The sequence below is a fragment of the Echeneis naucrates genome, chromosome 1, assembly GCF_900963305.1.
Source record: "Echeneis naucrates chromosome 1, fEcheNa1.1, whole genome shotgun sequence".
Lineage (NCBI taxonomy): Eukaryota > Metazoa > Chordata > Actinopteri > Carangiformes > Echeneidae > Echeneis > Echeneis naucrates.
In genome coordinates this window covers 25,131,881-25,156,025 of record NC_042511.1, presented here as the reverse complement: position 1 = coordinate 25,156,025, position 24,145 = coordinate 25,131,881, and the positions used below count along the sequence as shown (strand labels likewise).

Below are 24,145 nucleotides of genomic sequence, written 5' to 3'. Positions count from 1 at the left end.
GAACTTTAACAAAAGATAAAGACCTGAAGCACAGTATTACCCTTTTCACCTGGGCCTTCTATATATAGAATATGTCTTAAATCATAAAGGCATTATTTTCCAGTATATCTTTGTTACTGTCAACAAATCTCACAATGCACATCAATACAGTTCCCTTCCCACTCTGCTGCTGTCATTAGTTCTGCTCACTCCTCAACATGCAGTTTCCTCCACTTTTAACATAGGTTGCTGTTTTGCCTGTCAGCTTTGGTGGGTGAGATAAAAAAGCCTGTCAGTCATCTTAATGTGGAGATGGGCTTCCAGAACCATTTTGTTTAATTTTTATCATTTTATTTTGTATAGTTTAAAATGTGTGTGGAGAGGAACTATGTTAAAATTTGCAGTATCACAGTATTAGCAGTTTATATTTGGCATTCAAATATATCTTAAAATAGACCACATTAATCTTTTTCAGGTAAAGTATTTAAAGACTTATATCCATCACTGTCCCACAAACCATTTTTTAAAAGTAAAAACTCACTGTAAAAATAAGGTCCAAGTTAGATGTTTCACAAATTGTATCGATAAAGATTCAATATTAAAATGAATAAGTTATTCATATTGATAGAGGATTTAAAACAGAAAATATATTATAATGAGGAATGTGGATATCAGTAGAAGTAAAAAATAACAGATAATTAAAAGTAAATTCCTAAAATATATTATCTGTTAGTGAATCATACGACGTTAAAGCATGGCTGTCTCAGTTGATTTGGATTTTACATATAAAACATGCTCATGCTGATGCTATTGAAATAACCTCTTATAAACAATGATCACTGATGAAAAGCTCTCTCTTGTCTCCCTTTTAATGTAGCTTTATTGATATAAAACACCAATAGCATGCTGAGCCGAGAACTCGCAGGTCGAAACAGTAAAAGTCACATTTCCAGAGTGTTACCAGAGTGCGAAAGTATGTTAGCACTTGTAGACTTCAGAAAAGAGATATCTCAAACCCTTTGTGATTAGAATTGATAATCACATTTTTTTAACAAAGTTCTCCAAATCATACCTTTATATGTCATTATCATTATTCTCATTGTCTGTCTGCCAGAGTGCTGATAAGACTAACGGTCATATTGTCTTTGACAATTTGTCCTCAGCCGTGTTTTGGTAAAATGATAAATTAACAAAAGCTCTGGTGTTCACCTACATGTAAAAATGTTTTAGCGCTGCTCACTTCAAGTTGATAAAATTTCCTGAGTTGTATCAAAATGTTTTAGCAGCACAATAATGCACTCTATTAACCTTTGATTGATTATTTTGGAAAAGTCTGTTGTTGGTCATATTTAACTTGTGCACAAAAACTGACTTACAAACTACCGACAAGGATATACTCCTTAGGAATGCAATGCTGTTAATGAGTGAAGTAGAGAATAATAAGGAAATAATCCATAACAGTAAATTGTTGTCCCTGGTTACACTTTGGATTGATTAGAGAAAATAGCCTGGAGCTCTGACACGCCACAGAGGCAGCTGTGCAAAGAGCCGATGACAATGCTGCAGCTGAAGCTACGTAAATGCTGCTCTGATATTTTTAAAAGATGTAAAAATGCTGTAAAAGACATGCCAAAAATGTCTTTACGTGTCAAAAAAATTTTATTACATAATGACAATAAAGACTCTGCTGTGCAACACACACATGACAAAGCCACAGCCAGACAAGTCCACAGCAGCTCATTAGGCAGCTGGTCTGAAAGTGGAAGCTGACAAGGGTCAGGACTGGACTCTGAGGAAATATCCAAATAAATTGGACATATCTTGAAATATTTATCCCTGTAATGAACATATACATACACACACACACACACACACACAAATATAAATCATTGTGACGCATGCAGTGCAAATACTGACAACATGAACAACAAGAAATACTCAGAACAGTGTTTCTGCGGAATAGAAAAAAATCTTATATTATATATGTATATTAGTATATTAAATAATTAAATAAATATATTTTTTAGTTGTGTCATGTTTTGTTTTTTTTTTTTTGGTAAATGTTGATGAAGATTTTCTCTGACTTTGTGTTTTGGCTGTTTGCATGTGCAGATTGCACTCCTTTGAGCTCTGCAGTATCATTGCACAGGGCTGCTGTGTGAGACCAGATTAATTCTCACTGGTTGTTTTAATACTTAACTGCCAACTGCATATTATTGGATGTCATCCCATCTTGTGCTTTCTACCTGTCTCTGTCTCTAAACTGTCAAAAAACACAGAAAAGTAAAATTGTGATTCCTTCTGTCATTAAACTATTTCTGATACATCCTTAGGTGAAAGTCAAATACTGGTGTCAGCACGTTGGACAATGAAGGAACAAAGTAGAAAAAGAAGTATACTTTATATCTAAATCTGATTCAGTTTCGCAAGTTTGACTAGTTTCCAACTTGTCATTGAAAATTGTATTCCTTGGGGAGCAGAGCTTAATGTTTCCCTCACAGTTCCTCAATCTATTCAGGGGAGCGGAAGAACACCCAGGAACTACAAAATTTCTACATATGAAAATTTGACTTCATGAGAATACTGTCTTTCATTTTGATTTTGATTTTTCTCAACCAGAGTAAATTATTTGTCAGTGAGTAGTGTATGCAAATGCAGCATATTCTTCCCTGCTAGTGCAAACTGAACGCAATCTCATTTCCCACAGGTTCAGTCATGAATATATTACACATTGTTGTACAGTATGCTCATTTACACATTGGTCGTCTGCAACATAATGGCAGGATTTCCACAGTTCTTTAATCACTGGAACCTCCCTTGGTTTTTATTATTGATCTAGGACCAATGGAGAAGCCAAACAAATCATGCCCATGCCCGCTGTAAGTGGTGAGCTTAACGGAAAAAGTATGTTTTTTCTCTTTTAAATGATGGAACAGACTCTTTGAAGAAATGCTTGCTGTATTTGAAATATTCAAAAAATGTTTCCTCCACAGTTCGCAGAAGAAAAACGGCATATCCTGTGACACAGTGACAGTATCCATGAATTCATATCATCTGAATCAATGAATATGTATGAACCGTTTTCATACCGCACACAAAGTGCATCATGAGTCTCCATTATCACATTTTTGGCAGCGTTTACGTACCCTGAGCCAAAGGGACCTGGGGGACAAAACTTGTCAGTTTCTAATATGAATTTCAATCAGAATGAACATGCAGGATGGCAGAGCAGAACAAATAACTCGTTTGATTAAAGTGGGCTTGGCCTAACACATAAAGTTAATCTTTTCTTCACTCTTATCAATAACATCTTGTCATGATATGGTGACTTTTTTTAAGGGAAACTTTTTTATTCCTGAACCATTACTCAAAGGTATCTTCAGACAAAATGTTCAATCTCATATCAATAACCTGAATTTATTGAATTTGTTTGGTTTTTCATCTGTTTCGAAACTTTTGATGAAGTTACTGAGCAGAAATAGAGCCATTTTTCTCCTATTGTGAAAACATACACATAAACACAGAAACGACACAGTTGTGTTGAGGAAATGCGTCTGCCAATGACATGCTGCAGTGTAGCTTTGTGTAATCCAGCGACAATGGCTTACAACTAGCATCTCATATTCAAATATTCTGTGGTGTCAACATTGATTGCAGCTCAGGTGGAACTGATATCAAACAAAGTTAAAATGCTGGATTTGAGGAAAATCTGAAGTGGAGCCATTCTGTGTTATAACTGGACTGTTTCAATGAATACAGTCAGTCTGGCTGACTATGTTGGAGAGCTATAATAGATTGCCGGGATTTGATCAGCCATGGATGACATGTAAATGTAACCAGTGTTGAGGCTACCACATCACAGAGGGCTGTCTAAGCAGATGAAGGAGGTTTTATAAGATGAAAACAGTTGATTGTCTGGAGGCGACTTAAGCCTGGTAGTTGTGAATGCTGGTCTGATGGAAAAGGGGAGAGCCACAGAGTCACAGTCCTCCTATCACTATACTGTTCTCCCTGCTACAGCAGAGGATGATTTAGGAACTTAATAAGGGTTTCAAATCTTTTGAGAGCTCAGCTTCTGAGCACACTGGTTCCTGCAATATAAATGTAACATTTCTTATATTGCGCTTGTGACTCATTTGAATTAGTACATGATCATCAGAAGGAAGGGAAGGCTACACGGTGTAGGAGCGGGTGCAAACACCATGTGTTATTCATGAAGTTTAAAAACAACTCCTACAAGTATCAATCCATCTCTTTCACCCTGTGCCACTCGTGCGTCACTGAGTGCGTCCTGCCTGCTGGAGGACGAGGAGGAGAGGCTGTGCGTTCACATTCAACAGGCACTGACAGGAGGACACTTTACTTGTTATATGGACTGCTTCACTATCTTTTAGTTGTGTTGCATCATGCCGAACTAGCGCGGAACTGTCGGAGAACACACTGCGGGGACCTTTGGAGGGGAAGTGTGCTTTTTTAAGGCTGGCGATGCGTTGAACCTGCGCGTCATGGCGCCTCACACGACGGTTCACCCGGGCTTTAGGCAGCAGTAACGAGAGTAGAGAGTCGCTGAAAAACAACCAAAGGCACCCATTGTAAGTGCAAGCAGAGGAGGATGGCCGCTCCGCACAACGGATCCAACATCACGGCGAACTACACTAACCAGTTTGTGCAGCCGCCGTGGCGCGTCGCGCTCTGGTCCGTCGCCTACAGCTCGGTGCTAGCGGTGGCCGTGTTCGGGAACCTCATCGTGATCTGGATCATCCTGGCCCACAAACGGATGAGGACAGTGACCAACTACTTTTTGCTGAACTTGGCCTTTTCGGACGCGTCCATGGCCGCCTTCAACACTTTGATCAACTTTATCTACGCCGCTCACGGGGAGTGGTACTTCGGGGAAGCCTACTGCAAATTCCACAACTTCTTCCCGGTCACATCCGTGTTTGCAAGCATCTACTCCATGACGGCCATAGCTGTGGACAGGTGAGCTTATGGACCCCCCCCCCAACACCCCCCTCTGCGTCAGGGTGGAGCGAATGAATTACACACATTATTCATTACAGGTGTGTGTGTGTGTGCATTGAAGAAGCAATAAACACCACCATATGAAAGTATTTGCTCATTCTCCAACACATGTAATAGAATATAGCCCATTCTAATACAGACAACGTTCAGCACACCTCAATCTTGGTAAGCAACAGGACAGCCAGATGCACAGATAAGGAATATTTAAAATTAAACAGCCTAATGATCATTGTTGTCATCCAGCCACTTAATTCTCAGCTGTTTCAGGCATGATGTTTTGGACATCTCATTCTGATCTTTGTACTTGCCCAAACTGGCGGAAAATGTAATATTGTGCATAAGGGGAAAGCTCAGATAAGTGTTTTGTCTTGTTTCAAAAGAAACTGTACTCCATTTGGTAGAGGTCACGCAATTTAATGCAATGAGTTGTGTCCTCATGCTCAAGAACTAACCATGAAATTTGAATTCCACTGATGGAATATAAGATTAAATCTCCAATCACTTTTTGCCTCCCACTAATTTGAATATCCATTTATTGAAATTTCTAGAGTGGGAAATTACCTATTTGTGATTTGCATTACTCTCCATAGGTGCAGGTCCTCATGCAGGGCGACTGACATCTTACACACCATGAGTCTATTGCCAGTCATGTGCAGATTGAAGCTGTTGCCTTGCACTGGGTCTGCATTGCAGTAAATGACTCCATGCATGGCAACACCCCGGGAAGAACCTTACCTTCTTGCTTTCATTCTCACTGACTTTCTTTCTTTCGGTCTTTCACATGCATTTACATAATCTATCATCTTTTTAACACATTCTCTCTTTTTTTCCTTTTCTCTCTTCTATACTTCTTTCTCCTCTCTCCCTCCTGTACTTTCCATTTAAGTGGTGAAGCATTCATCACTATAAGCCGGCGCTTTGATACAGATCAGTGGACCGCCATAAGTCATAATGTTTGAATAAAGGGATTAGATTGATGAAGGAAGCAGACATTGGCTGAACATAGTGAAAACAAAAAGTGTAGTGTATGTAGAAGCTGTACACAGCCACTGTGTGTGTCTCCAGCTCAGTGTCACAGTGTCACAGTGCGTTGTAACATTGTGTCAGGTGTTTTTTTTCCACCAGTTCGGCTCCTTGACACACAAAGGGAACAACTGCTTTTCCTCAGGCTTTGCTCATTTTGGCTCCTCTACACAAACTTCCGTGCGTTTGTATTTTTGGTCTGTAGTGTCCATTCGATTCTGTCAACTGTGTACTGAGAAAGAGAACATCGCCATGACCTACATAACGTGGATGTAACCTCCAGTCATGCTTTTCCAAACCCCAGTATGGTGCTGTCTCCACTCTGATGTCTTGAAATGGCATGAGGCCACAGTTCATGATCATCTGTGAATTTGTCCTTCCTGCTGATTCTCAGTGCTGCCAAGTTTGTTTCCTTTGGCACTGCAGCAAAAATAAACTCAGGTTGCCGTGTGAATGGTATGCCACTGACGCCTTCAAGGGTTTTATGATGGCATGGCTAGTGACAGTTTTTCGTTTTGTCATACCTTTATATTCTTGTTTTGAAATCATGAATGTGTAAAAAACAGTCATTGGTGTTATGAAATCACTACCTCAGTTTTCCTCCATGTACACTACCACACCGAATATGATAGTGAAGACATCGGTGCACACTGACACCTTCTCTGCATTTGAATCATTATCCAGAATCAATGGCTAATTAAAATATTCAATTTATTCTCTGAATATTCCACTACAAGGAATTTTTTGTATGTAAGCACAGCACATTATATCTTTTTTGAGCCATTCCTATGTATGTGCTGTATATTCTAATTTCTTTTGAGTTTTTCTATTCACATAATCACATCAATTTAAATCCCTCTTTAATCTTTTATTCGATAGTCACCAGTAATGCTATCCCTAAAGTTATAATTCTGTGCCAAGAGAACTGGAGGAGAGAAAAATCACTCGTCACTTAGAGTAAAAGGACATTTTATTTGTGATGAGTGAATTTACGCAGGCGGTTTCAATTAAATTTGCTCACCCTGCGAAACATCTATCCCTGATAACAAGTCTATTAGGGTCTGCCTGCACCCAAGTACAATGAAGGTTAATAGGATTTCATTTAGTGCTCAAACAGCAATGTAGGACTTTTTAAAATTCACCAGCACCATTTGCTTTGATTTGTCCCTCAGCCCTCTGAATAATCTACAGACTTGAACTTACATCTTTGCAGCTGCTTTTTGAAAAAGAAAAGTTTCTATTTACACACTCTTGGCAGTTCTGCAGTCTGTTGAAACCCACTGTAATGGCGACATTGCCCCTGATTTTTTTCAGTTGTGTTTCAAAGCACCACAAACCAAAGCTTGGTGGATATTCCAAAATCTGCAAAAGGTAAAAACAAGCAATCTGCAAGACCAGATAACACTGTAGGTGGGCTTAAATATTTTTGATAGTATCTGATAAGTGAGGCTGACTGAATAATAAACATCCTCCTCTCATCTGGGCACTTTTGAGCCAGCACAGTTAGTAACATTTGGCCACTTGCATCCAAGTCTCATCTAAAGTAACCACTGTTAAACAACCAGGTGGTGATATAGAGTGTTTATTTGGTAACGCCACGTCGCAGTGACATGGTTTCTAAACAACGTGTAGCTCCCCACTGTCTCTGATCATTCTGAGTCTATGCTGATGTCTCTGTGACTCTGCTTTGACGTGCGTGCTTGGATACCAAAAAAAGCTGTATGCATATGTGTGAGCCTGTTAGTCTCATTGAAGTGTCACCAGTGTTGCACTGAGGTAATTCTTCAGCCTATTAGATCTGTCACTGCATGTTGAATCCTGAATATCTCAGGTTGTTCTGGCACGCATTTGATTGGAAATTTAACAAGCTTTTCTTATGCTGCCGTACACAAGGGCCAGTGAGACACTCAGAATAAATGCTCAGCAATTACAGGGTGAATAGATGGTCCATTTTAGCTTTTGCCCCTCTGGTGTCTGCTGTCACTGTATCACTGAACTTACAGGACTTGGGCTGTTCTTCACCATCATATGAAGATTGCATTATGGCCTCTAAGCTTCCCTTATCAGCTATTGAAAATCATGTAGCATCCTGAGTTGTGTTCATGTCCAGCTGCTAATCTCCTGCCAGTTTGGAGGGTTTTACTGTGTCATTCAAACAAAATCTCATCACAGACTTTGGGAATAAAATTTCCAGCAATTTCTCCGAAAATCAAACACCATGTATAATTTAACTTTTACGGACTAGAACAGTTTAAATTATATGTTGCATCATCTGAGTCTGTCAAATTTTGGATCTCTGCATTTTTCCTCAAGTTCAACCTCAAAAATTAATGCACAACAAACACATATTTTTACCTACTCCAGATTTTTCACCATAAGAGATGGACAGCTGATAGTTCATGTTTATTGTGTGGCTTTAAGGACTTAATTTGAATCTTTTACAAGCCAAAAAGTATAACAGTGTTACAATGTTACTGACATTGAATATTGGCTTTATTATTATTGTTATTATTATCATTATTTTTATTTTTTTTGGCTGGTGTAATCATAATGTTCTGGCTAAATGTTTAATATATATAAAGAGACTTAGAGAAATACAGCTGAAACCAATAATCATCATTTAAAAAGCCTTTAAACAAGTATATGTTTCTCTCTTTATAGGTACATGGCCATCATCCATCCTCTAAAGCCTCGTCTATCAGCCAAAGCCACCACAGGAGTAATCATCTGTATCTGGAGTCTTGCTTTGGTTCTGGCATTTCCTCTCTGCTACTTCTCCACCATCAAGGCTGTGCCCCGCAGGACACTCTGCTACGTAGCCTGGCCCCGCATGGATGAGGATCCCTTCATGTGAGAAATATTTAGATAACTGATTTTACCAGATGTGGAATTTGCTTTAGTATCAAGCTGAGGGAGTTTACTTCTTTCCACTTTAAGTTAACTTCTACTCTTTACCTGAGTTCACATGTAACTGATTTCTAGATACATGATTCCACCACAATTTACGCAGTGAAGCCATGGTAATTCATCATGAGTTTCTGTCAATTCTCAGGTTATCTGTCGTAGTGGCTCAGTTAGAAAAATGGTTGAATGAATGTTGGAAAACCCGCCCTCCCAAAGAAAATCTCTTTTTGTATTAAAACTAGTTGCAGATTGCATGTGAGTGACAAACATTATTTAACTGTTGTATTAATTTTATAATATATGATTTGCTTGTAACAGAAGTGTCTTTGGGCAGTATTTTGGGTGAACAGGTAGCCTCACTTCAATGAAAATGTCAATATGATTCTTGAAATTACAGTCAAACCCCACTTATTTGGTGCTACAGGTGTCAGAAAAGGCTCATCTTGTCTTTTAGGAGAGCCTGAAAAAGTATATTTTGATAAATTTTTGCTCTCTTTCTCCTCAGGTATCATATCATAGTGACAGTTCTAGTCTACGTGCTGCCTTTAGTGGTGATGGGCATCACTTACACCATGGTGGGCGTGACGCTGTGGGGAGGGGAGATCCCTGGAGACTCGTCTGATAACTACCATGGGCAGCTCCAAGCTAAAAGAAAGGTAGGCATGCTTGAGGGGAAATACTGCTCCTTTCGTTCCAGAAAGCAGGTATCACCTGCGGCAGTCCAATTAGTAGCTGTGAAAATGATCTATGATTGTTATAAATCAGAGAACCAGCTATCATATGTAATTGTATGCCTCTCAGCAGCTTGTGGCTTAAGGTCATTATTATCACACCTGTATTTTGTAGAATTTGGTCAATCAGACACTTCTGCTTAAAGAAATGTTCCAGCTTTTGTTGCTGTTTATACAGTGTATACTTAGGAATTTAATTTCAGTCTTTGTCCCTTCCTGCAGCTGAAAGTGTTTTTCCTCAAGTGAGGGAAATCTGAGACCACCACCAGTTTCTATTTATCTTGATGTTGTGTGTTTGTGTTTTCATTCAATTTGTGATCAACCAAAAATAGTTGCTGTTTAGTCAGATGAGTTAAAATGTATTCTTTGACATAGTAAACTTCATTCCCATGATTTTTTTCTCACTAAAGCAAGGACTCTGTGCTAGTGTATCATAAAAAGTTTAGAAACACAGGTGAAACACACTCCACTGTGAACATTGCAGGGAGCAAGATCGTGCAGTGTCCTGGGGCACCATGAATTTGTCCACACGTAGGTAGACACATCTGGTTTCTCTGGGCAATGCGAGTGTTTGCTGCCCCATTGATGCCACACTGCAGCAAATCACATGCCCTTAAAGGGAATAAAGACAAAGAAAAAGAGATCCTCGGTTCACTTAATTGAAATGTATTTTATATTACACCTGGCATCTCTTTACTACTTATATTATAATGTATGGACTCCTTCAGAGATACCATCCATCATTTTCCAAATGTGTTCATATTAAGACATTTTAAACTGGGTGTTGTTCTGCAAATGTTTAGGCTTGGGTCATTAACTTCCTGTGGCACAAGGTAGTCATTTCAATTTCTATCAATTAGTTTCAGTTATCCTTCGCTAACAAGTTTTATTGCACTCTAATGCACCATCAAAATGGGAGCATGTATTGTTCCAGTGTGAGGACGTTTTCCATCTGTTCAGTAATGAGACTGTCCTGATCTAAAAAAGAAAGAAAACTGTGCCAGATGATTATTGCCAGCAATAATAACATTTTATTTTCAGGCAACCTCTAGTGGCCGGAGTATTTATGATGGTAGCAAAGGGGTATAAGAAGTGATCTCTATCTTTATAGTCCTCTCTCAAGAGTCTCTCCAGATACCCCCAGCAACTCCAGTCGAGAGTTACCCCCTGGTGGACTTCTTTACCTGTTTGGAATCCAATGACTTAAATGGAGACACCAGGTACATTTTTTATCCCAAAGTGCTGCCAAAACAAAATTAAGTGCAAGTTTAAAAATCAAGCAAAAGCCATTTCTTAATTAATGGGAATAAAACAACCAAGTGCCCACAGCGAAGACAAATCAGTTCCAAAGAAAGAATTTAAGAAAAAAGATGTACATAAAAACAATTAGCAAAAAATTAACAAACATAGTCAGACAAAGCCACTTGCTTTCACTGTGCTTTCTTTTCTGTTCTCATGATTTCTTTCTTAGCAGCCACCAATTTGTTGCTTGAGGGCAAGAGCCAACATTGTGTCTCTGTCTTCCCAGGCTTTGGTTTCTTTGGTTAGCATTGGCTTCTATATGGTGGTCGTTATTTTTGAGCCCTCTGGACAGGTCAGTGGAGTATTTTTCCCAAGTATCAATACGCAGAAAGGAATACTTGTGTATCTGGGTGTGCTGATCTTTGCCGGGGTGCAAACTGTCAAAAGCAGTGTTTTTGCTTGAGGTGAATTGTATAGCATTGGTGAGTAATCACTTTGGAGATCAATTGTACTCCTCTTAATTCTTTTATCTCTGTCCCAGCCTGATTGCTGGTTGCACTTTCTTTGTCTTGGGGATGGATATCATGTAGGTTGAGAGGTTCATGCTTGCAGGCTCTCATCAGAGTTGGTCACAGAACCGGGCGACTCTGAAGCGTCACAGAAATAGCTCAAAATAATGTTTTAATGGTAAATCTAATGCTACATCTCAATTCTTAGCATCTTGTCAATGTGAGTTGTGTTCACCTATGTGTGTTGAATGCACCTATTTCTGAATTATTTTTTGAGTGGGCTCCCTTTTGCTTCGAGGGAAATTATGGGAAAACAATGAAATGCAAAAGTTGTTTTATATATGTACATGTTGAACAATGGCAACTACATCTTCAAAAAAATTAATTGTGACCTACAATAATAAAGCGCTATGATAATTGTACATAAAAATAAGCCTTTAGCAGTGTTATTGTTTATTAAGACATCTCTCAAGTGGCACCTGTTAGGTGAAAGCAAAACAATGAAAATCTTTTTCATCATTTTCATTAAGAGAAAAATTTCCCAGTCCTCCATAGTGAGTTAGTAACCCATCTTTCACAACTAGCACATACATATGGTATATTTCAAGCTCATACCAGGGCCTGTGTATTTGAAATGTCAGTCAGGAGAGCAGAACGAATGACCTGTCAAGAGACTGCTGTGCAGCTCTTATAAAGATAACCTGTGTTCTACCAATGTTGAAAGGACCATCGATCGTCCATCTTATTTTCTGCTACTACTACATTTGGGTTCATTGTGTGAGTCTGTGTGGATGTAAGGATTGGAATGGATTATAGCTACAAAATCAGATTTTCCCAAAATTAAATTCAATAGTGTTAAGCTGCAGTGGGATAATGTGAGTGAACTAATCCCAACATGGGCAGGAGTCATTAACTCTGTCCCCAAAGTTTAGGTGTGCAGAGGCAACAGCTCAGACTTGCTTCACAGTAAAAACAACAATACAAGCAGTTTTTAAGGGTCATTTGCCAAAACACACGATAATACAAGAGGAGTTGGCAGCCTTATTTTAAGGCTTAACAGCAGTCACAAAGTGTTTACCCTTCAACCACTCATTGTTTAAGAAAAAAGATGAATCTCTTGCTCTGTGGAAACAGTCTGTTAAAATTACATTTATAGGAACTGAATCAATTTACCTGGAAATTGTTGCATCAATTGTGTTTTTTTACATTATTTTCCCCATTCGAAAGAAAGTCATTATTGCACTAGATATAAGCCATATGGAGGTGGCCAGTGTTTGGAAGTAACTGTGTATATTTAGTGGAAAATGTGGTCAGGGAATTAAGGTACCTATAAAATTACATTTTGGTTTAGTATGCTTTGGTTAAAAGTGACTAAACATATTGTGTCTGATGTCATTGTTTATGGGGTTGAGCACAGACACTGGGATTCACATCCCGGTGTTGTTATACCTATAAAATATCAAGTTTTAGTTGTTGTAAGTGGATACTGGAGTAGCAACAACAAAAAAATCTTGTTTATTATGTCTTTTAGAAGGTGATTGTCGCGGCATATTCAAAATACATTACTTCTTGCAAATTAGTTTTTCATAAAGATGGCTTTGCACTTTGGGATTTTTGAGTATTTCTGTTTTTGTTACTGTATTTAGTTTTTTTGCTCTGTCTTTTAATTTTTTCCTCTCTGTGCCATTTACTGAGGTCTATCTCAGCGTACCCATTTTTTAGTGGGACTCATTCTGGTGCAATTTTACTAATGGGGAGTCATTAACTGGATTAATGAAGGAACATAAATCTAGTGCCAAGGCAAGCCCCGGGACTGTTTAGGGTCTGTTGTGATCTAGCTCAATATCCATTTTGTGTGTTAAAAGCCCATTAGCATGTGAGTTTCATTGCATTCTTTCAAAAATTAAATCAGCATCAAACTAATAAATTGTCCACTTCTGCTCCCGTTTGTTTCCCACTGCTCGCTTTAATTTAGATGCGGAATATTCTGTTAATGCAGATTTTGATCATAAGATATAGTGAACTGGTATAAAGTGTTAACAGTAACTTTTTCCATCCTGGTCTTTTCATTATTTTGACACTACTCGTTTGACTTTAACACTTGATAATTGTCTGACATTAAAAACCCTTTGAAGGCTACTAATCATGGGTCATTTAACTTTAAGGCAAATACAAATACAGTCCTAACGCTCCACTGGTAGATCTGCATGAAAAGTTACACAGTCCTGGTGGTTTCACATGAAAAGGCCCTACTCTAACATATTCAACCTGTTGGATTTTCCAAAACGTTGTCTGATTACACCTGCAGTTGGGGCTTTGTGCATGTGTACAGGCGAACTGTCTCCCTGTTCGGGAGGAACAACACCATTATTATTGAGTAAACAATCTGAAATAAAATAATAAAGCCAGGCAGGAGAAAGTTATGCAACAAGACCTAGTCAAGATCTGGACCGTGCTCTGCTGGTGTCCGGTCCTTATCTGTTTCCCTCCTTCATGCTCTGTGCTCAGACATATGGGATTTCTCTTTTACAGGCCATGAAACTTTAATTGAAATTCTGCCTCTTAAAATGGCATGTTAATGAGCGGTCGCAGTCACAAGCCATTCCCAAGCTGCTGCTCTGCGCTGCTGAAATCCTTATTTCACAGCTATGGCATTCTCATACCAGAGCACCATCAACCATACCAAAGCTAACAAAATGTTTACTGAGAGAAGGAAGAAGCTCAAGCAACCCTTCACTCACAGACCACTCGAGACCACCTCTTCTACAGAAAGACAAAGAAATAATCATCATCATAATCATTTTGTTGTTGTAACAAGTGTGCATCTCGTAACTCCACAGTCAGAGATAGCTGAAGAATAAGTTTCAGAGAGGGAGACAAGCGAAGGGAGAGAAAATTGTAAGAGAAAATAGGTGTATGCTTGTAGCACATTTCTCTTTCCCCAAGCTTCTTTACCAGCAAGGAATCAAGTAAATCATTGAAATCCATTTTGCTCAAATGTATACCATTCAAAGAGAAACTTTATTTTCTTTATGTCCTCCTTTTCCTTTCTTCCCTTCTTCCTTTTTGAATTGATAAAGTAAATCCGTCAGGAGAAACGTTTCTATGGGCCAATTTGGTGCAAACTGACCCTCCATAAGTCAGAAGTGGGACTGAAGAAATGACAGTCAGACCTGATAAAAGAGTTCAAGTGCTGGATTCAACCAGTCACATGCAGTTGTTTTTCCTGGTTAAAGACAAAGGTATGTTAAAACAGGAAAAACCTTCTACACAAATTAATGTTTGCCATGCCCACTTATGAGGCATAGATGGAGAAGGTGCCCGCCTCATTCCAATAGGAAAGCTGCCATGGTCATAAAAATGATCTTGTTAGAGTTGATGGATTTCACTCACCCAGTCACAAATTTCCTCCATATGGCCTGTGGTGGATTTACAGCAACAGTTGTTAACTCTTGAGAGGCTCATTTTCGATTTCATTTGTGTGAATGGAGATGATTGATTTCAGTATATGTGCCCATCCAAGAGTTAAAACGTGTACATACAAGAAATACTTGCAGAGACAGGGACTGGCCACTGGTTTTTTATAGCTGACATTGGTTTTATTCTGTTTTGTCTTATCGCAAAATAGAGTTTTTTTGATTAGTTCTAACATCTGAAAAATATCTCTCCTTCTCAAACTCTCTATAGGTAAATTTGTAGCTCTACCAACACCTTTTTAGCTTTACATATAGCACAAAGCCTGGATCAAGGTGGAGGCTGCAACCTTTCAAGAATCAGCATGTTCGCCAAGACATTGTGCATCTTGAAGGAGAGTGAATCTGAATGATGAATATGCACTGCCCACACGAAGTGCGGAATTATCTTGAGGGTTTTTTTTTTTTGCAATCACTGAGATTGTCTTTTTCCTCTTGAAAATCTCACACATTCTTTGATGGTGGGTCTGAGGTTTTAATAACAAATCTGGAACGTCTCCACAGTTCTCATAATGTTCATGGTTAAAATACAGTTTCTGTTATAGCCCGTGTGCCGTATCTTAGCTCCAGTATTCCTTCACTGCAGAGCTAATTGACAGTTGACAGTAGATTTTTTTTAAACTACTATTTTTATTACAGGACATCTTTTACTCTGCTGGCCTTTGTAGAATAGGAACCCTGACACATCAAAGTAGTGCAAAGCCATAAGACTCAGTTCCTGAGGTCCAGGGTGATATATGTAAATTCCTGATATCTGTTCTTTGCTCATCTCTTATTTTATGCTATGTCTGATCCCACTTCAAAGGATTTTAAAGTCAAAGGGAAACATCCAAGTGTCTCTGAATTTACACACATTTTGTCACATAAAAATCCTCACTGGACAGACAATAAATTAACCCTAACCCTAACACTTAGAGTAATTGTTTGATTTGTGTTTGGACTAAATTGAAGTTAATACTGCATATATTAGAAAAATCGTTCACATTTTCATGGAGCACATTGTGTTTTCCTTCATAACTGCCAAGAATTAAAATTATTTCTGGAGGACAAATTATTAACAACTTTAATAATTTAACAACTTTAAGAGCTCTGTAAAAAGAAAAAAAATCTTAATTACAACACTGTCAGAATTCAGAAAGCTCATATTTTTACAGGGAACCCCTGTTGCATTTCTCCTTTCACTTAAAAGTTTATGTTTGGAAAAAAATAAGAATTTGAGTTTTTCTTGTACTTCAGAAATGTAAGAGTCCTTGATATTGTTCATCCAGAAAGACAGGTCAATTTATCAGAATGCCATCAAATAGAATGTGAGCAGACCCCAAAACACTTAATATATTACAGTCATGACTGGCCACAGCTCAGGCATCAATAAAAAGGTTCATGAAAAAAAAAAGCCTTCAATGAGCATGTGATAAATCCTTTAACAGGCAGTTACAGCTCACAGGAGCATAACTACGAAAAGCTAGAATTGACTCTTGATATTTTTAAAAGGCCAGCACCAGCTGACCTGACTGCAGTGAATTGAAACATTGTGATGTACTATTACCCCACAAAACAGTGAACTAAACTAGAATATTGAAAGCTGAGGAGGAGTTGGTTCACAATTGGTTCACCATATTACAAAGTTTTACTGGAGAACAGTGATGAAACATATTGACTGTTGAGGAGCTGAGTTTGTTTGTATTTCATTAAACGGCTCAGAGTCTCCCTTGTAAGGGCTATAAGAAGAATTTACAGTGATGCAATAGGTAATTTGTACGCAGCAAAGTTCTAACTTTGCCTGTTGTTTGTTGGTTTGAAGTCAGACCAGTGTTTAGTGATCATTAGATGTTTTCTGTTTCTTTAAGCTGCCTACTCAAAACATGTTGAGTTCCATTATAACAATGAAAGGCATCAGGCTTCAAATTGCCACAATTTGTACCAGTTTCTAACTTCAACATCTAAGGCACCGTGTTGTGATCACTAGACTACATTCCCACTTGTCTTTAAAAGCAGTTTTTCAAATCGTAAGCTTCCATCTTGTCGCTATGATAATTTTAGTTCTCTGTTTCCTTAAATATTAGCATTCAGCTGAGATGTCCCTGCCATTTTTTTTTTGGATGCACATTATGATTAACAATGATTATTAAGGGGATTTTCAGACTTTCATAGTTGTAGTGTATACTTGCTCTCTGTGAGAATGTTTAAAAAACAGTATGTGGCCGATGACAGGTAGGTCATGTTGTTAAAGTATATGTCAAAACAATGAGACACCGTAGGGGACTGTGGCAAAGCAGACACATACTTGAAATGTTTCGGCATCCAGTTTCATATTAAATATCCTGCATGCGTACATATAATAAGTTAAACTGGCTGTATTTGGTTGTCTCGTAGTCCAAATATGGATAATTTAAACAAAAACTCCTGTCGGGTGATTATTTGCATATGAAGCTTAGTGAGACTTTAGTCAGGAAGACTGATTCCTCTTCCATTCACAATCCTCTTCCTCTCTTACTTTACTCTGTAATCAGCTGACTTCAGGTATTCGGCAACCAATCCGAACTTTCAGATCAGTTTTTCTCTCTCCTGCTGTTGTCATTTGTGTGTTTTGCTGCAGCCCCCATCCACACCTTCTCGTGGGAGGTCAACATCAAATCCAGACCTCCAGTTTTCTCTTCTTCCCATCAGCGGTGTCTTTTCACTGCCTCTCCTCTTTTTCAGACTTGGTTGTATTGTGACACATCTTTCCCACTGTTGTTTTGCATATGGAAGCAAATGTTTAGGTGTTTAAAAAAAAGGAAATCTCTTCAGATTGAAATTTAGCCTGTTGTGAACTGATATGTCTTTCATATTTATGGGACAGCCACTAAAGTGAATTAACAAGGAGCAGAACAAGATTAGCTTTTTTCCTGATCTTTCTATGGACCACCATTGGTCCCCTTTTTAAAAAGTATATGAAATAGAAGTTGTGCAATGGATGTGACACCATGAACCTTCAGTTTATTTAAACTAACATGCGGTAGGTTTTATGCATAGTAGCCATTAGAGTTACAATTTAAAATCTTTACAACCAGGTTGGTTACTCCTACTTGACAATAAAAGTTTATACAGCCACTTAATTAACTTAAATAAGTTAGTTTCAAACGAAAAGTAGAGAAACCTGACCGTTTCTGAGAGTTTACTTGAAAATATTAAGCTCAACATTGAACTATTCACCTTCCCTTCTGTACAGTCTACTCTCAGTTACTGTAACACACCGCTGGAGGATTTTTAGGATTTTTAGAGTACATCACTTGAGATGGAAACGTTTACACTACAGCCATATAGCAGCTACTTTGGTCTTCTGTCTCTCTGTCTTCTTGAGCGAACCAGAGCGTTCACTTAACATCCAAAACAAAAATACTGACTGAATGGTTCACCACTGTTTAGCAGCTTCCTAACACCGTTTACAGCACGCCATGTTACCCCATAAACTTCTTTGAAATATGTAGTTAAAGAAGAGGCAGTCAGGATGTTCTGTTTAGATTCCAGGAGACAAGCAATGATGTCTGTTTTGTCTCTTGTAGCCTGACTGTGCTTCAGCCTCAGAGAAGACAGACAATATAATGGATTGTGCTGCCAGTTACCACCCAGAGACATGACATAGTAGTTCATTCGGCCTACTTTCAATAAGAAAAAGACACTGAAGAAAGAAGCGGGGAAATTGAGCAGTAGAATATTTAATTTGCAAAGTGCTAATAAATGCTAAACGCTTTTGAAACTCCATCAATATTTAAATAGTTCTGCACCTCACAATTTATTTCCAAGGCCAATGCAGCCACGGGTGTCTACAAAGGGTTGATCAATATGTGTGAAGAATTTGCACAACTTGTCACAAACCTGCAGTCACTGTTTGTACCAACCTCTGAATATCTGAAACGTCATACCTGAAATACCTGAAATGTCAATAATGTGTGTTGCAATAATTGTCTTTGGTAATTAATTAATGGTTTAACACGATAAGAACTAATAACATGTTAAATTGCCCAACACGCCCCCCCCCCTCCCGTTTACTGCTAAAGTCGTCATTTACAGCAATACTACAGTATGTGTAATGGTGTTTCTAGTTCTACTAAAGACCTCTGCAGTCTTACATTAATGCATCTGTCTGCTGCTGGCAGTGCCATGTGAAACACATTCTTCCTCCAGATATGGATCACTTTCAGAAAGGTACGGAGGGTTGTCACACACGTTTTTAATTCTTTCCTTTGTCATTTTCTCTGGCTTACATACTGCTGTATCTCAGTCAGCCTTTGTCAGTGCTCTCAGAAGTCCTAAACACAGTGACAGCTTGTGAATGTTTAACATCACCATTCACTCTCTCTTTCCTGCAGGTGGTGAAGATGATGATCATTGTGGTGGTGACCTTTGCCCTCTGCTGGCTACCCTATCATGTCTATTTCATAATAACGGGTCTTAATAAGCCTTTGAGCAAGTGGAAGTACATCCAGCAGGTTTACCTGTCAGTGATGTGGCTGGCAATGAGCTCCACCATGTACAACCCCATCATCTACTGCTGCCTCAACAGCAGGTAGGTGACAACAAACTAAATGCAATAAAATATTTCCACACTTGTACTGAACAAGAAAAAGGAATAATGCGTTTTTACCTCAGATCAATGGATGCCTCTTTTAAAAGCTATACAAATATAAACCACCTTAATAAACCGCCTCACACCTCACACAGCTTTCTATAATAAATACAATCAAAATATGAGTCTATGAAGTCTCGAAGAGTCTTTTTAAGTTGTTTCAGAGGTTTAAGAGCTGTAACACAATGATGGGTCTTCTGCTTATGCTGGCGTTGCTTGAAAATTGATTTAGTACAGCCTTCTTTCTCAAGGATCTAAAGCTGTTTGATGCCTTAGGGAATAGATCTCTGATGGCTTATGGGAAAAATGGATTCAAAGCCAAGATCTTAAGCACTGTTGGTTTACTGTTGAACACTCTCACTATAATTACTCCATTTTGACCAATTTTTTTGAATCGCTTCACATTTAGACATGCGTCACTAACTGTCTTTTCAAGGAGCAAGGTTCACCTGAATGCTCTCTCTTCTCAGCTGAAGAGAGGGCAAGCTTTAGCACAATACAGTGTATGATGTGTTAAAGCAATCAAATGACTGCCATTATGAATGTACTGATTAGTCAGACTCGCTTATGTTCATATTTATGGTGAGATTTTTTTTCTTGGTTTCGTTTGCTCACCAACCTCCCCTCTCTTGGTGTGTGGCATTAGGTTTCGAGCCGGCTTCAAGAGAGCATTTCGTTGGTGCCCGTTCATCAAGGTGTCTAGCTATGATGAGCTGGAACTACGTTCCACAAGGATGCACCCAACACGCCAGAGCAGCATGTACACGCTGTCACGCATGGATACCACCATGGTGGCTGTTTACGACCCCGCCGAGGGTGATGGCAACGCCGTTGGCGGTTCCGCGGTGAAGCACTGCCTGGGTTCAAGGAAAAGGAGCTACATCACATCTCGTCACACTGAGATTGCTGGATGTAACGGTAGCAATGTGAAAATGCAAAACGGATTCCCTCCAAACACTCAACCCGAGTCATTCTCCTGAGGAGTATTTCCTCTCACATGCATACAACATACTACATATACACAGACATGTATACCGTTTAAACACAGTCATGATAAACTGTAAATACTAACAGTGCAGATGCTTAATTTAGACACAGAGTCACTGCATCAATGACAGCTGGAGATGAAGATTACTGAATATATTACCTTCAAGCATTATTTTTAAAATACTTCTTGGCATGAATGCATTGCTAAATGGGCACTTTGGGCACAGGCCAATGGCTTGTGGGGCTGCAAGTCCTTTGTTTGAAGTGACACAGCTGTTCGCTCTTCATTCTCTAATATGTGAACTCTGCCAATAAGTATTATCCAGCATCTAATTGATGATGTTTTTATGGATTTTTTTTCCTGCATGATACACCTGAACATAACTTAGAATATAGTAAACCAGACTTGAAATAAGTCAATCATAAGTAAATAATTAAAAGTAAAAAATAAATAAAATAAAATGTGTGACTTGCTCTCATCAATTACATTAATAATTTATTAAATTAAAGGATTTTCATACAACACAAACCAGAGAAAGACACAAAATGAATGCAAGTGACTGAAGGGGGCCCTTTCATGTCTGTACTCAGAGGCCTGTTGTCTCATTATTCATCAAGCAGCCTTAACATCACACAAGTCGAGAAATGTTGAATTTCAACAGTATGCTCATCAGTGAGAACACATTTCCTGGAGTTTTCTCTTTGAATTGGAGTCCATTCCAATGAGGATTTATCTATAAATATATTTTAATGAAGACAAATATGTTAGCGATGTAACTCTTCCTTTAGCTAAACTTTCAGGTCTGTGGGTTTTAAGCGTTGTAGTAATCATCCTGGTTCAATTCATAATGAAATCAATTAGTTCTGCTTGGACATGTAAGCAAATAAATGATGGAATGGGAAGGCCTTTTCATTATGGAGAGGAAAGTATGCCACGCTGATTGTCAATATGTAAGTCAGAGTTTTCTCTCCCATATCTGTAAGTAATAATTGAACTTTATTCCATCCAGAGAATGCGCTCTGCATCTATTTCTCCCTGAGGCCAAACTGTAGATGAGCAGTTGAGTGCTGAACTCTGTTTTGCTCCATTTGTGGCTCTGAAAGTGTTGGTCTTTTCATTACATAACTGTAATAAGAAGGTTGTTTCCTGATAACTGGCAACAAGCCAGAGGTCAAATCCAGTGTACATTTGTAACTCATCAATAGACTGCTGCAGACTGTGCAGCATAAAAGAGAGCTGACCATCTAGAAACTAGTGAATGAGTGTCTGTCTTTCAACTTTACATTAGCTGATGAAGGGGAATAAATTAAATAAAAGACCTTACCAAGCAAAGTGTTTTATATTGTCACCATGCAGCTCTGTAATATTCTTCAACATTTGTTTTTAAATGAGAAGTCACTTTTTCCTCCTGTTGCTGTTGTCTTTGGTGTTTCTCCTTGCTTTACTGCACATCAGGTGTTGAAATTGTACCAAGCAGTACTCTAACGATAAGTGGAACCATATGTGTCAGGAAGGATCAGATCAACCATTACCCCGATGCAGCAACAATAGAGAAAACATTCACTTTCTGTGTTCGTGAGTGTTGCTTTTTTCACTGCTGGGAATTAAGTATGATATTCATTTTGTTTCACTTTTTGTGACCTTATGTGAAGAAACTGCAAAAGATGTATTTTCATTGTTAGTTCCTGTAAAAACTTAACAGATTTGATCATTTGTGAAGGCATGTTGTACTATATAATATATGTTATAATGAACAAAGGTCAAAAGCTTGCAAGATATATATATATATATATATGTTTGTTTTGTTTACAATTTAGACTATTTAAGCTTCAAATAATAAATATATCTTATATAATGATATATATAGATCGATATTTCAAGATATTTAATAAAGAAATTGCAGCTTAAATCGTCTAAATTGGAAACAAAACAAACTTTTCTAATGGTTCTTGATTCGCTCCAATTTTTCTGAATGTTAGAAGACTTCATGAAAGTATTTAGCGATGAATGTGAAGACAAAAAAGTGTGTAATTCAGTGTCATGTCATTTCAGGCTGTTGTCTGATATTTTAAATATTTGTATGTTGCAATGAAGCTATTTCTCCTGTTTGTATGTGCTCTGTATGAATGTGCAGTATATATTGTGCCTCACTCTTGTCAGGTGAAGACTATTTGTTGCATCTTTCACAGATAACTAATTTCAACCTGAGTCCCATTTTTTGTTTTTGAATTGATGCAGTCTATTCTTATCTTTTCATTATATCAATTCATGGTTTGGGCTATTAGTTGGCGGTAGCATTGCTTTCATTGATATTATTTCAAAATGGGACTGAAGTTGAAAATGACCAAAATTATCCTTTTAACAAATAATATAAAGTCTTGGTTGATCAAATAATTATTTTTGCTCATTTGAGATGAGTTATTGATTATATGACTTTAAAGTTCTACATCCTGTCTCTCATTGTGAGATTGCCAGAAGTTCTTTAATTGCTCTGCATTAGTCAGTTCTGATATATTTGCGTAATGTAGCTATTTTGCAACAATTTCATGAGTGTTTACAGGTGACATCACATACTTTATGATGAAATGTAGCTGTAAGCTTGTTGCAAATGCAATTAAATTTGAATGATGAAAAAGAAAAAAACAAGCAACAGTGTTGTGTCTTGTGCTAGCTGTATAAAACAACACAGATTAACTGTATTAATCATTAATTAATACTTCTTCCACATTTAATATGTTTCTTGTTATTGAAAATTACTTCAATATTGATCTCTACGCAGTTTACTAAGCGTTTCCCAATATTGCTAAATACAGAAAATGCACAGGTAAACAGCAGAATTTAAATTGGAATCAACATCAGAAGTGTTTTTTGCTGAAAAGACAAAGAAACACATTTAAGCAGAAACATGAAGGAAACAAATCAACTATTAAACGCCAGCGGTATTTAATAATAATCAATATGCCAAAATATGTTTAATATTTATCAATTGAAGTATTCTCTCTTTTTAGTCACTCTACCCAGTGAGTGATTCATGTATTATTATATGTTGGTTTTGGGAGTTGCTGTCAGACCACGGAAATGTTGTGCAATACAATTGAGATCAACACAAATGTTGTGGATTATACCACTGAAGTGACCTTTGTTTAAGTGTCCGTATGTGTTGTTATTTCTGTCTTGCTATACTGAATCGGTGAATAAAGCATTACAAATTCTCTCAGCAGTGTGAAGTGGTTCCTTTAGGGAAACACCGGAAGATTTTGCTGTTATTGTTTTGATCTCACAGACAACTTGATTACAGAGAAATACTACAAACTACATACAGTGGTGCGAAAACATGTTTGCCCCTTTCCTGATAGATAATTTTCTTGCATGTTTGTCATACTTAAATGTTTCAGATTATCAAACAAATTTAATAATTAGGCAAAGATAACACAAACAAACACAGAATGCATTTTTTTTTAATGGAGGCTTTATTGCTAAGGGAAAAAAAAATCCAAACCTACATGACCCTGTGTGAAAAAGTTATTACTAAAGCAAATAACTGGTTGGGCCACCCTTAGCAGCAACAACTGCAATCAAGTGTTCGCGATCTTTGCAGATTTGTTTTTCGCGCATGGCATGAACCACCTCTTCATGCCACACAATTAGGCATTTTCGTGTTAAAT

At 38.0% G+C, this 24,145-nt stretch overlaps 1 protein-coding gene across 1 annotated transcript; it reads left to right on the top strand.

Moving 5' to 3' along the window:
* Positions 1-4,588: 4,588 nt before the first annotated feature.
* tacr3a (tachykinin receptor 3a) lies at positions 4,589-20,472 on the top strand. Its single transcript, XM_029506512.1, has 5 exons — positions 4,589-4,959; positions 8,686-8,874; positions 9,434-9,584; positions 19,236-19,432; positions 20,139-20,472. The coding sequence occupies exons 1-5, from the start codon at positions 4,592-4,594 to the stop codon at positions 20,470-20,472; spliced, it is 1,239 nt and encodes a 412-aa protein (XP_029362372.1). The 5' UTR covers positions 4,589-4,591.
* Positions 20,473-24,145: the final 3,673 nt, after the last annotated feature.

Coding starts and splice junctions, on each gene's coding strand:
- tacr3a (XM_029506512.1), top strand. CDS start 4,592: ATGGCCGCTCCGCACAACGGATCCAACATCACGGCGAACTACACTAAC. Junction 4,960..8,685: donor ACGGCCATAGCTGTGGACAG/GTGAGCTTATGG, acceptor CTCTCTTTATAG/GTACATGGCCATCATCCATC. Junction 19,433..20,138: donor TACTGCTGCCTCAACAGCAG/GTAGGTGACAAC, acceptor GTGTGGCATTAG/GTTTCGAGCCGGCTTCAAGA.